The sequence below is a fragment of the Populus nigra genome, chromosome 6 (assembly GCF_951802175.1).
Source record: "Populus nigra chromosome 6, ddPopNigr1.1, whole genome shotgun sequence".
In the NCBI taxonomy this organism is placed as follows: Eukaryota; Viridiplantae; Streptophyta; class Magnoliopsida; order Malpighiales; family Salicaceae; genus Populus; species Populus nigra.
Window position 1 is genome coordinate 22,354,353 of NC_084857.1, and position 13,075 is coordinate 22,367,427.

Genomic DNA, 13,075 nt, shown 5'->3' on the forward strand with positions numbered 1-13,075 from the left:
ATTTGAATGAGCCTTTGTCTATTTTGCTAATGGTGAAATGCCACAAAGTAACTGACAACTATGTTCTGCTAATAGTATATCAATCAAATTAACATATGTCTACGTCAAGATGAGAACCAATTAATCTTTAAACTTTGAACTTAAGAAATCGCTTCCTGCAGTAAAATCAAGAGAATTATATATATATATATATATATATATATATATATATATATATATATATATATATATATACTGGTAATATCCCATTTTCCTTTCTTGTTTTTCTCTAGCTAGGGTGTCACATTCTTGAGAATGCTACATTGTATCTGCCCTAAGCCCCTAGATGAATCCCAAGTTGCTAAAGCTTGAAGAGGATGCCCATATTATGATGGCATGACAGTATATATACAAGTGGCTATTTTTTTCAGGGAAGAAAAGGGAAGGAGAGGGTTTTGTTATTTTGGTTTCTTGATTCTAAAAAGAGCGGGCTCAAACTTGAACTAAAAAGACTCTCAAATCCTTTTTTTTTTTTTTAAAAGAAAGAAAGAGAAAAACCCTCTTCTCTTGTTGTCAAAATATCAAAATCATCAGCTCTTGAGTCTTAGAATTTGAAAACAAAAAAGAGAAAAGAAAATGGAATTGGATGACGACGACTGGGGTTTAAGCGCTGAAGAATTTGATTCCCTTGAAAGAGACGCTCTCCTGAAGATAGCATCTCAACAACAGCAACAGCAACCGCAACCGCAACCTTCTGCTTCTTCTTCTTTTAATCAACAACAAAGCCAGCAATTACATTTTAGCAACAAACCCATCTTTAATTCTCCTTCAAAAAAGGTAAAGTCCTCGCCTTTTTTCTCCTTTCTTCACAAATTTTGTACCTCTTTACCTTTCCTTACTTTACTACTCACCAGTATTTCAACAACCCATTTCATGGTTTCTCCTTTAATTCAAATTTTCCTGGAATTCTAAGGGTTTTCTGTTTCTTCATTGTATAAAGATTTAACCTTTTTTTAAAAAAAATAATCGTAATTCAGGTTGATCCTTTGCCTGATGGCTTGCCCAAATCATCGCCGGTATCAAAACCAAAGCCTGGTCTGTTCTTGATTCTCTGCTCTGATTAATTATCTGCTTTTTACTGGTTTCTTTAATTATGGTTTAGGGTTGCTGTTTCTATATTCAACTTTATTTCAAATTATGGATTAAAATGTTGTAAGTTTAAATTTTTATGTTATATACTATACTACGTGGCTGATCAGTTTGCTACTATCCTATCTGCATACAATGTGGTGGTTGTGCTCAAAAAGTTGAAAGTTCCAAGGCATTACCAAAGCTCTCTGTCAAGTTTATTCTTCACGCTACTGGAAACATTGCCGCTAAATTTTTATACGACCCTGTAATGATTTCCCACATGCCTTTGTACTATTTTCCCCCCATTTTGATTGCTTGTGAAAGTCCGTTCTTTTTCTCACACATTATGCTTTATATCATGCCAGGTACTAGTGGGGGCTCTCCGCAAGGTCCCCAAAGCCAATTGGAATGCAAAAGAAAGGTCTCTCTTTTTACATATATGTATATGCATACATGTGTGTTTGTCATTATTCAAAGTACTCTAGACCAGCATGAGCGTGTTGTGGAATTTTTCTTAAGTGCAGCCTTATCTTGGTCATTGAACCTGCAGGTTGTGGATTTTCCCAGTATCTTCTTTGTTGTCAGCAGAAAAAGTTCTTAGTGAAATATCTGGCTTTAATGTTGAGGTGATTATTGATCCTTCTTGTTCCTCTTCATGATTTTGAATTTGATTGTTAGAGTGGTGGTTAGTTGAACCATCACTGGTTCCTTTTCATGTTTCACTTCACACATTGCATGATGAGCTCTGTTCTTTTTGCAGCACAGTTCCTAGCTAATCTTAAAATCATGCTTAGTGCTTATTAATTGACCATGCATGTGTTTACACTTTTGTTGTTTAATTGTTATATGACTTCACTCCGTGATATCATAATGTTTCAAGGTAGAAAAGTTAGACACCTTGGTGCAACGTGCTATTGCTGCTGCTTCTGTTGCTCCAGATCTTCGAGGTAAAGTCTAGATTTGCAAATACAAATCTATCTTATATTGATAAATGCATTTATAAGTTGCCTTTCCATTGATGATTTTCTTTTTTAACTTCATCATAACAGTAAATCTCTTGTTTTAGAACATTGAATTGGTGTAAACTGTAAAGTTCTTATGGTAATATAAATTTTGGGATGTGATAATCAAAGGTGCTCTGAATTTTTCTTGTGATCCTATAAATTGCATTTTAAATACAGAGAAAGAAGAGAACTTTGGGGACTTTGTATGGTTTTACTGGATTCTGGTTTTTGCTTTCTCCTAGAGTAACTTTGTTTATATCTTCAGCTTTCTTTTGTTTTTCTTCACTCTGCTGAGTTTTTCTTCCCTTTATAAGACTGGTATGACAGGATACCAGACCATATTGAATCAAAGCTTATGCCTTTTCAGCGGGATGGTGTTAGGTATGGGATGTTTCCACGTTTTTCATTTTTACTTGTTCTGCGTGGCAAGTTCCCCACATTATTCATTTTTACTTGATCTGCGTGGCGAGTTCCCCACATTATTCATTTTTACTTGATCTATTATCTCTTTCAAATGACTAAATTAAGTTCTGTTCCTTGTTTATTTTGTAATATATGAGATAGTACACAGTTTAATTATGACTCTTTTGCATTTCTCTTATCTCTTTCTTTTCCTCTTTAGGTTTGTTTTACAACATGGTGGGCGTGCACTCCTAGCAGATGAAATGGGACTGGGAAAGACTTTACAGGCAATTTATCTACTCATTTCTATTTCTATCCTTTCAATATCGTTATGAAAGCTACATGCTGCTTCCATAAGAGTATGTTACTGTGGTAATGCTCTTGGTAATAGCTTCACAGAAGTAGCTGCTTACCTGTCGTGCAAGCATTGTATGAGTTATATGAGGGTATATAGGCTGTGTATCTAGCCGAACCTAGGTTCTAATTATTAATCCCTGTTTGTTGTGATATCTTGCCATTGTATCAAATTAACTTTCTGCAATGCCCATTGTCCACTACATGATGATATCCATGTTTTTCTATGCTCTATAACTGTAATATGCACTGATTTTTCTATTTGATTCTTATTATAGTGAAGCTAACTGGAGGATGTTAGTTTTAATTTATTTTTTGAAGATTTATCTACCCTCCTTTTGTTCTTGCAGTTGGATAATGAGTTTCAAGCAGCTTATGTTCAGTAGATACCTTGATCGTTTTTTTTTAGCATTTGATATTAGAATGGAAAAGCAATACAACAACCAAGCAATACAAATTCTAATTACTATCATGCAAAATGGAATTTATCGTGTTTTTTCCAGGCTATTGCTGTAGCAGCATGTGTTCGTAATTCCTGGCCTGTTCTAATACTTGCACCCTCTTCCTTGCGTTTGCATTGGGCTTCAGTAAGTGTGTAACTATATGCTTGTTGCAGTTTCTAACAAGGCATTTTCCCAGTTGCCTAATACATATGCTATATTGCAGACGATTCACCAATGGCTTGATATTCCTTCATCAGATATACTTGTATGTTTTTATTTAGTCCTTTTTGAAATTTTGTGGTTACTTTTCCTTTTTCCATAGTCAGAGCTATAACTCTGAGCATATTCTCATTGCTCTTCTGCCTCTGTTTCTTTCCCTTTTCATTTCCTTCTCAACACCTGGAAACTTGATTCTCATTTTATTTTGTTCTGTACAGTTGTTTTCTTTTTTCCTTAACAACTGAATTTTAATAGGTTGTTTTATCGCAATCGAGTGGATCTAACAGAGCTGGATTCAATATTGTATCAAGTTCTAGGAGCACTATTCGCCTTGATGGCTTATTTAACATCATCTCTTATGATGCAGTCCCTAAGTTGCAGAACAAATTAATGACATCAGAGTTTAAGGTAAGTCCAATAAGTCGTTTATTGAGTTGGGCTATACATTCACCTTCATTAGACTAGTCCAATTTTCTTAGATCAATTATCTGTAAGGTGAAATTATGAAGTGTTTATCAGGATGAAGAGGAAAGTTAATGTTATTGGAAATGGGGACATTGAGCATGATACAAGAAAATGCTGGAACATTCTTTTGCTTTTTGTTAATAATTTTCAGCAAAATGTGTTTGAAAATTCACAATGCAAGGATGAATTTGATAGTATTATTAGCTTAAGATTAAATTTACTTCTTGAATAGACGGTGTTACTACTCAAATGTGAGCTCAAAATAACTATTGTTTGACTATCCTAATCTCATCTATGTACATCTTTACTTAAGGCAATAAATCAAACATTGAACAATGTTTTCTTTTCATTTTCTCCCTGCAAAATTTAGTAAATAGCATGGCAAGGATGGTGCTCTGTATCAGTGTAGTGTAGATAACTAAATTTCTTAAAGGTCTTTGATGTATTGTGCCAAAAAAATTGAACTTGATTAATTAATGAGAAAATCTAGATGTCTATATCTGTGTTTATTCACTTACAGGTGTCCGTTAATTATAGAGCTTAACAAACTTGTATTCTGTATATTTATGACTTTGCTACATTTGGTCCTTGTATCAAATTTTTTTTTTGGTTCAGGTTGTGATTGCAGACGAGTCACACTTCCTGAAAAATGCTCAAGCGAAGAGGACAACTGCCTCGCTTCCAGTTATAAAGGTTGTCCTCTTTGGACAAATGAATACATGCTTGCATCTCTTAGTTAGGTTATTGGATTGCAAAATGCAAGAATATGTGCTGCTGTGCAGCTCACCCAAAGTCATTCTCCGTAATTGCTTACAATAAGTTTTGCAATCATATTGTATATGAACTCACTTCTCCAAAATATTTATAGTTCTCCCAGCTTTCTCTTGTATTACAGAAGCAGGCATGCATAGCATGTGCTGCACGCACTGACACACTTATGTATTTATGAACAAGTTCTCAACAAAGGATGAGTTGTCATAGTCACTGAAGTGATATGCTATGATTTTGTACTAAGCTGAAACATACATATTGAACCATGAGCATGGAGGTTTAAAGCAATTAGCAAATAAGAATATGATTTAACATCGTTGTCGATGTCAAAGAATTGACTGGTCATAAGAAATTGTATTTGAACATAGAAAGCATTCAATTATTTACTAATATTATTTGAAATACTTTCTGGTTAGCTACGTCAGTCACCAGCATCTCTCTCCTCTCTTTCTCTCTTTCTCTCTCACACACACACAAACACAAAAATCTCGGTGACTGAAATTAACAACAGTTTCAATTTCAGAAAGCTCAATATGCAATATTGCTCAGTGGAACCCCTGCTTTATCCAGACCAATAGAGCTTTTTAAGCAGGTACTTTGAATGATGCTTGGATAGCCTGTTGCATTTAAGATTTTCAGGATTTTTTTTTATATTGATTTTGTATGAAATTAACCACACTTTGTAGTTGGAAGCCTTGTATCCTGATGTATACAAGAATGTTCATGAATATGGTAACCGGTATTGCAAGGGGGTAAGTAAATATTTCATGGTTTTCAAGGTTTATTATATTGTTAAGCCTTTTGATAATCAACAGTTGTTGCTTTGTATTATTCTTCTAGGGAATATTCGGAGTTTACCAAGGTGCAAGTAACCATGAAGAATTGCACAACTTAATGAAGGCAACAGTGATGATACGCAGGCTTAAAAAGGATGTCCTTTCTGAGCTTCCTGTGAAACGACGGCAACAGGTATGTTGTTTGTTCATTTTTCCTTTGCTTCTGATATGACTCATAACCTTTTGCTAGGGAAGTTTGCACCGGTTTTTGCTCCATGCAAAAAATATATGTTTTGATTGTTTTATATTCCATGATTGTAATGGCTTGGAAGCATTAGGCATTAACTAAGATTTTTTAATGCAAGAAAAATGGTTTTTAAGTCCAATTTAGCTCTTAACCTGTTGCTAGGAGAATTTGCACCAGTTTTTGCTCCTAGCAAAAAATCTATTTTTTGATTGATTCTTGTTCCATGATCAAAATATCTTGGAAGCATTAGCATCAATTAAGATTTTTTAATGCAAGAAAAATGGTTTTTAAGTCCAATTAAGCTTCTAACCTGTTGCTAGGAGAATTTAAACCTGTTTTTGCTCCTTGCAAAAAATCTCTTTTTTGATTGGTTTTTATTCCATGATCGAAACGGCTTGGAAGTATTAGCATCGATTAAGATTTTTTAACGCAAGAATTTTTTTTAAAGTCCAACAAAGCAAAGGATTTTCATCTGGTTTGAGAGTTTTGGTCAGTGGCTTGTTGAAACTTTTTGGGATTAAAAAGCTATACTGTGGGAGAAATTCTTATCAGTGATGGAAATTAAACATTGTTTGACTTTTACTCTTGGGAGTTTGTTGGACTTTTGCTACGTTAGATTGCATTATTGTTAATTATTATCACTAAATTGACATTGAATTAATACATTCACACTTGTCCACGACTCTCCAATTTAATTATCAGTATCAATTTGATGCAGAAGAAATGCCATATTATGCTTGTCCGTGGCTCTCTCAGCCTTTCATGTTTGTTCCTCTGCTTGCTTGTCCATGGACACATTGTTTAACTATTTGTATCAGATGAATATGTAGAATATGGTTTTTTATGTGGTTCCTTCACAAATTTTGCAACTGATTTACAGGTATTCCTTGATTTGCCTGAAAAGGACATGAAACAAATCAATGCTTTATTCCGTGAGGTAATTCAACTCACTGGTGGTTGTCTCTTGTGCTTGCTCTATAAAGTCAATTGAGTATCTTGGAGTTGGAGGCACAGTTTCTATCCAAAAGTGGAAAGGAAAGGAAAAAAAATATAATGGTATTGTTGTTCTGTTTTGTAGTTGGAGGTGGTAAAAGGAAAAATTAAGGCTTGTGCATCAGATGAGGAGGTTGAATCACTGAAATTCACAGAGAAGAATCTTATTAACAAGGTATCTACTTAGAAATGGTATGCATGATATGATTGCATGGTCATCATTGCCTACTTCATCTTCATCATTTAAGTGTAATATGTGCACGTTCCCTGTTTGTACATGTACTATCAAATCAGAATGACATATCTCTGTTCTTGTTCTTTTTTTTTTTTTCACTTCATTAAATACCAAGGACATAATTTTTTTGCCACAAATGTCCTCGTTACCCATCTTGCACAACTTCATTATCCTGTCACTACTTTATTGAATTGCAGATATATACTGATTCTGCTGAAGCCAAGATATCTGGAGTTCTAGATTATCTGGGAACTGTCATTGAGGTGATTTCATTCTCTTTATCTTTCTTTAATGCATGCTTCTTTACTCTCCAGGGGTGTTCTTCTATTGCTTATGAGCAAGAGAAGGTAGGTTTATGGTCCTACCTCGTGCTTTCATCTTGATGATAATCATGCTGAAGTCAGATTCACTATAATGTCTGCTTCTTTGTAATGCTAGTTTCTGTTGCTAAAAGCTTAAATATTCTAGGTGTCAAATCTCGTTGTAATTTGTTACAATTCTAGGACCTTTATTAGATTCTGGAGCATGTGTGAAAGATCTATAACCTGTATGGAGTACACTTAAATTCTATTTCCTATTGAAGCCCATCCAAGTAGCAGCCTTGGCTTTGGTAGTGTGAGTTGATTAATCAATTGTTTTGTCCTTATGAAATACTAACTAAAAGCAGATTTCTGATCCATGGTGCAATCTTATGTGAAAGTAAAAGCAGATCGGCTCAATTTACACCACACCCCTTATCTTTACTCCAAGTGAGCTTGGATGTAGTTATAATTACTGTTTTCAATATTTTTCCATCTGCCCTGAGGTTTATTTACCTTTTGAAATTGCTTTCCACTTTGTCCACTTTTTAATGGTTAAATCACTGTTCTTGCTTTGTTCCTTGCAGGCAGGATGCAAGTTTCTGATTTTTGCTCACCATCAATCCATGATTGATTCAATACATGAGTTTCTTCTTGTAATACAACTTTCATATGACTGAAATTTTCCTTGCATCGATTTATTCTTATGAGATCTTCCAAATTCCAGAAAAAGAAAGTGGGTTGCATCCGAATTGATGGCAAAACTGCTGCAGCTTCAAGGCAAGCATTGGTTACTGATTTTCAGGAAAAGGATGCTATCAAGGCAGCAGTGGTATGCCAATTTGTTTCATTTATTTACTTGCCTTTTATTTTTGTACCTTAATATTGATGCTATATTGTGATGCTATTCTTCCCAAAATCACTTCCCATAAAATTTCAACCATTGGATTAATGGGATCCATTCCCTTCAATGCATTAGATTTTTTCGGAAGAGTATTGGGTAAGATTAGCATTACTCTTGATACTATGTTTCAAATTTACTGAATTTTGGTGCAAGTTGTGCGTTGAGTCGTTATGGTTTATTTGTGAAAATGTATTTGTGAAGCTATCTATTAGAGCTGGAGGTGTTGGGTTAACTTTAACAGCTGCAAGCACTGTTATTTTTGCGGAATTGTCTTGGACACCAGGTGACCTAATTCAAGCGGAAGACCGTGCTCACAGGATTGGTCAGGTAAACTACAGTCAACCATGAATGTTATTTCTAGATTTATATAAAACCATTAATATAAATTGTTATCAATTCTGTTAAGGGTATAATTTGGTGCTGGTTCACTTTGCAATAGGCTGATTTGTTTGATTAAGAATCAGAACACTGCATTTAGTATGGTGAGATTTTGTTTGGCCTGGTAGTCAATCATAAAACAATTGGAAGCCTTGTATTAGCTTGCTTAGGCTTTAACCTAATACTAGGGATTGGATGTATGATTTTCCAATTTACTGTAATTCCACATTAGTTTTCTTACTGAGCTCTCTCAAAATATGCTGCTTAGTGTTCTGTGCTAAATGGTGGTAACGAGTAAGAGCTTGCACATGCATTACATTGCTGTAGATAGTTGCTTGTGCAACTGAATTAGTTGTGGAGGCACATTGATAAGTTTTCTGATTTGGAACTTTTCAAAGGCATGGTGGTGGAATTTTTGGATTGTAGGTGGTGCCCTTAGCATCGGTAGATGAATAAATGAAAGAGTACTGGTTATGTGTATGATCTGCAGGCAATCTAGAATTCTGAAATTTATACAATCTCCCTCTGGAAAGATGATTTTGATTTTCTGCTGCACTAATGATTTGGGGTTGGTGTAGTTTCCTTTAGATGGTTCATTAAATCTTTCATGGTCTGATGCTTTTGATGACATGTTAGTAATGATCATGAATGTTTTGGTCCAAATGATTCAGGAACCAATAAGCTTGAGTTCCATTCTCTGAATACGTGCACTATGCCAGGACTTGATCCCAAGACCCTCCTATATGCTTACAGTGCAACCAGAGCAATAGAGCTAGTCTCTTCCAGCATTTTTATTTGGTGAATCAATTCATTGGAGTTCCATTAGGATGCCTCTTTGTAAAGTTAAATGCACTCACACACACCCTTCAGAACTGCAATCTGCTTTTCCTGTTTTACTAGGGCACCCGTGTTTGCCTATATGTGTCACAACTTACTAGATAGATGAAACTGCAGTAAATATCTAGATAACCCTTGCTTGAGTTTTTTTTTTTATAATGGATTTCACATGTATCTTTTAATCCTAGCATGTTTGAGTATTGTATGAGATCATAGTTCGAGAGGTAATCGAGTTCTGAGAAATGAAGTTATGTTATGGGGCTTACTTTCTCTGGAGTTTCTCATTTACTCAAATTTTGTTTAAAGTTTTTACAGGCAACTACCTGTATGCGCGCCCAATGTTTTGACATGATTTGGTTCTTGCTTTCTAGGTTTCTTCAGTCAATATATACTACTTGCTAGCAAATGACACAGTTGATGACATCATTTGGTATGTTCACTTCGGTCACACTTGGCACGAGACTTAACTAAACTCAGATGTTTGAGCATTGCTTATGATCTCGCTCTATCAATGCTTGTTAGTTTGACATGATATTTTTCTTCAGGGATGTTGTTCAAAGCAAATTGGAAAATTTGGGACAGGTGATTTTACAAGCGCTGGGCATTTCTTTAGTGTTAGTTTGTAGCAGGGTATCTGTAGTGATTTAGTGCAGTGGGGTATCCGTAGTGATTTAGTGCCTTCATGCAATTGAATTCTATTTATTGATCAATTAGATGCTCGATGGGCAAGAGAAAACCTTGGAAGTTTCAGCCAGCCAGCAGAGAAGCAGCCCTGCGAAGCAGAGAACACTAGACACTTATATGAAGCGATGTAGCAATTTGGATGACTCTGAACATCAGCCTAAGCTCAAATACCCCAGGCATTGAATGACTTGCAATGCAGAATGGAAGTGTATTTATACATGCACATGCGTTGTTTGCCGTGTGCAATGGTGTTGCTATCATATTGCTGGTTGTTTCCCCAGTCCTCTCTGCGCCAGTGGGATTATTAGTCAATTGGTGCATGTCAGCACTCATACGAGAACGACCCTTGAATTAAAACAATCAAATTGCAGACTGCTACACTGATATAGGCTTGTAAATGGTTGTGTAATGATATTCATTTGTATAGCAGCCACTGCTGGAAATCGCTGTTTTTTTTACCAGTTTTTGGAAGAGATGATGCATCAACTGTAGCATGTGAAAACAGTCTAACAGGCCTTGAACTGTACATCAGGAATTGTTAAAATAGCATTCTGCAAAAATATATGGTGGTGTTACAGTAAAATCTTAAATGGAAAACATTGAGGTAAGTGTGCTAAGACAGTTAAAACTCTTTCTAACATAAGCTTCCAAGTTTTGCCATAAGCTATTTGAATATGACGGCAGTATGTCTCTTAGACTACTTGTGGATTACCAGAGAAGGGCGACCTTCAGAAAAACGATGACTTTGCCATTAAAATATTTATATTTACATAGTCAAAAGAGAGTTTCATCTGGCCATGCCAATAACAATGCAAGCCATAAGCAGGAAAAACACCATTTCAAGCCACAAGTGATGCAAAAAGCTACGTTGGATATCAGCAGTGAGGTGATGATGCTAAGTTGCAAGAGCAACACTCAACTCTTTCCCAAAGAAATTCGCGACGATAACATCTACATCCTCTAAACCAACCCCAATGCAGAGAGGATTAGCAGCCGGAATCCTTACAGAATCATTCACTCCCTCATTACCAGATTTCAAAATCCTCACATTAGGACCATCCCTGCACTTCCCCATACACTTGCATCCAACAACAGTACCCCCTATACCAACAGCCCTCTCAAATTCTTCCAACAACGCTACACCTCCAGACTTCTTGCACTTGTTACCCATACAAACCTCAATTCTTTTATCAGATGTTCCTGACATCATTGAGGAACTTGTGGGATTACAACTAACCCTAATAGCATTGCTACAACTGGTGCTTTGAGCACCGCCGCATTCTTCTCCATGAATTCCCAAACCATGATCATGATACCCATTAATCTCTGTAACGCTCGATTCTTGAGTCAGCAATGCCGGGAGGATTGAAGTTGGTTCTTCTTGAGCAACTGATTGCAATTCCTCAATAATTGGCTCTGCAACTGCTTCATTCCTCAAACGCTTCATATCAATCACCTCCCCACATTCGCTGTCGCTCGATTCAGACGATGAGGATGATTCACAGTCAAGCATGGTTTTCATCCTTGCAGCTTTCAGCTTCGCCTTCTCTTCTTTCTTCTTCCTCTTTAACTCCTTCTCCTCAGCTCTTAACTGTTCCAACTGTTTCATCAGTAATTGTGTTGCTTCCTGCATACAGAGTTCGATAACGAAAAACACTCAGAAACAGATTTGTTCTGATCTAAATGCACAGGCTATTCAGCATTCATCACCAACATCTTCCCAGATAAAAACGGGAAATAAATAAATAAAAAAAAGGCAAATCCTGATTGAATTTTGATTAATCCCAATAAAATCTTGATTAATCCCCATCTAAACTACTAATCAAACAATCAATATTGGTTTTCAGATCATGCTAAATCACTATCTCCATAAATTCCAATAAGCAGACAGCTTCAATTCGACCTTTTGATAACTTAAGCAAACAAAAGTTGTCAACTTTCAGCTTCTTGAAGATCAAACACCACCACCAAGCAACTAATCAGAAGCACAACTTATGACACAAACTTAATCTTGGAATTAGTAAATCTCAGACATGCATCTAAAAGACAAAACAAGAAAAGGAAAAACATACAGCGATAAGGTTGGCCTGAACATCATCGACAGAACCATTATGAGGAACCACTGACAATTCTTTTAACAATTTCAACTTCTTCTTTGTTGATGTTTCCTTGTCTTTCTTTTTCCCTCCACATCTCACAACTAATCCTTCTGATCCATAGTAGTACTTCAAATGCCCTTTATCTCTAAACCCAGTATGAACCTTGCTTACAACTCCAAATCCATTCACAATTCTTCTGGATCTCGAAAAAGCTTCACAACGAGTCTGATGATTGCCAAATCCACTGCCGCTAGAGAAACAGGGTGGCTGACGGGAAATAAGACGTGAGACCTCCATAACTTCTGGCAAGGTTAGCTAGATTGGATTAACTTTATTTCTCAATACTTTCTGTTTGGCTTCCTTATGCAAGCAGGGGAGGGGTGGAAGAGGTGGCTGGGTTTCCACCGTTTCTTTCCACGTGGAAGCAAATGATTGGACATAGATGACGTGGCGTTTGGTTTTGGCGGGCTCGTGACCGTTTTCGGTTGCCACGCTTTGTCTTTCTTCAGACACGATTATGAGTTCTGTATCAGCTGTTGGATTATTTTGTTGGAGATCGTACGGCCTCAATTGAAGACAAGCATGACACGTGTATTGCCACGTAGAGACACAATCGACACATGTGTTCGATTTAAGACACTCATGACCACGTGTATTGCCACGTTGAAACAAAATTAACACGTGGGAATTCGAGGTCAGCTTTTTTACATATAAATATATGAAATCCCAGAATTAACCTTGAGTGCATTGTTATTTCTCCTGTGAGTGTGTTCAATCCATGTGTGAAATGACGTGTTATCCTGTTGATAATCTCCTAATCTAAGCTCTTGCATTTATTTATTTTGAAAAAAACTT

At 36.1% G+C, this 13,075-nt stretch overlaps 2 protein-coding genes across 4 annotated transcripts; one reads left to right on the forward strand and one right to left on the reverse strand.

Annotated features, from left to right (window-relative positions):
• Positions 1-239: 239 nt before the first annotated feature.
• On the forward strand, positions 240-10,577 carry LOC133696369 (uncharacterized). Of its 3 annotated transcripts, none has more exons than XM_062118543.1 (24): positions 240-816; positions 1,017-1,074; positions 1,287-1,375; positions 1,476-1,531; positions 1,661-1,736; positions 1,991-2,057; positions 2,429-2,495; positions 2,737-2,803; positions 3,374-3,457; positions 3,537-3,578; positions 3,788-3,940; positions 4,613-4,690; positions 5,280-5,360; positions 5,455-5,520; positions 5,609-5,737; positions 6,672-6,728; positions 6,870-6,959; positions 7,217-7,282; positions 7,906-7,974; positions 8,046-8,150; positions 8,424-8,549; positions 9,809-9,867; positions 9,983-10,019; positions 10,152-10,577. In XM_062118543.1, exons 1-24 carry the CDS (start codon positions 616-618, stop codon positions 10,302-10,304), a joined length of 2,076 nt encoding a protein of 691 aa, XP_061974527.1. In that variant the 5' UTR covers positions 240-615; the 3' UTR covers positions 10,305-10,577. The 3 variants fall into 3 exon arrangements, with proteins under 3 accessions (XP_061974527.1, XP_061974528.1, XP_061974529.1); XM_062118544.1 differs by having other exon boundaries at positions 5,292-5,360; XM_062118545.1 differs by lacking the exon at positions 7,906-7,974.
• Positions 10,578-10,848: 271 nt separating this feature from the next.
• LOC133696371 (diacylglycerol O-acyltransferase 3) lies at positions 10,849-12,587 on the reverse strand. The gene is made up of 2 exons (XM_062118546.1): positions 12,194-12,587; positions 10,849-11,748 (listed from the first exon to the last, which is right to left on the reverse strand). Exons 1-2 carry the CDS (start codon positions 12,515-12,517, stop codon positions 11,017-11,019), a joined length of 1,056 nt encoding a protein of 351 aa, XP_061974530.1. The 5' UTR covers positions 12,518-12,587; the 3' UTR covers positions 10,849-11,016.
• Positions 12,588-13,075: the final 488 nt, after the last annotated feature.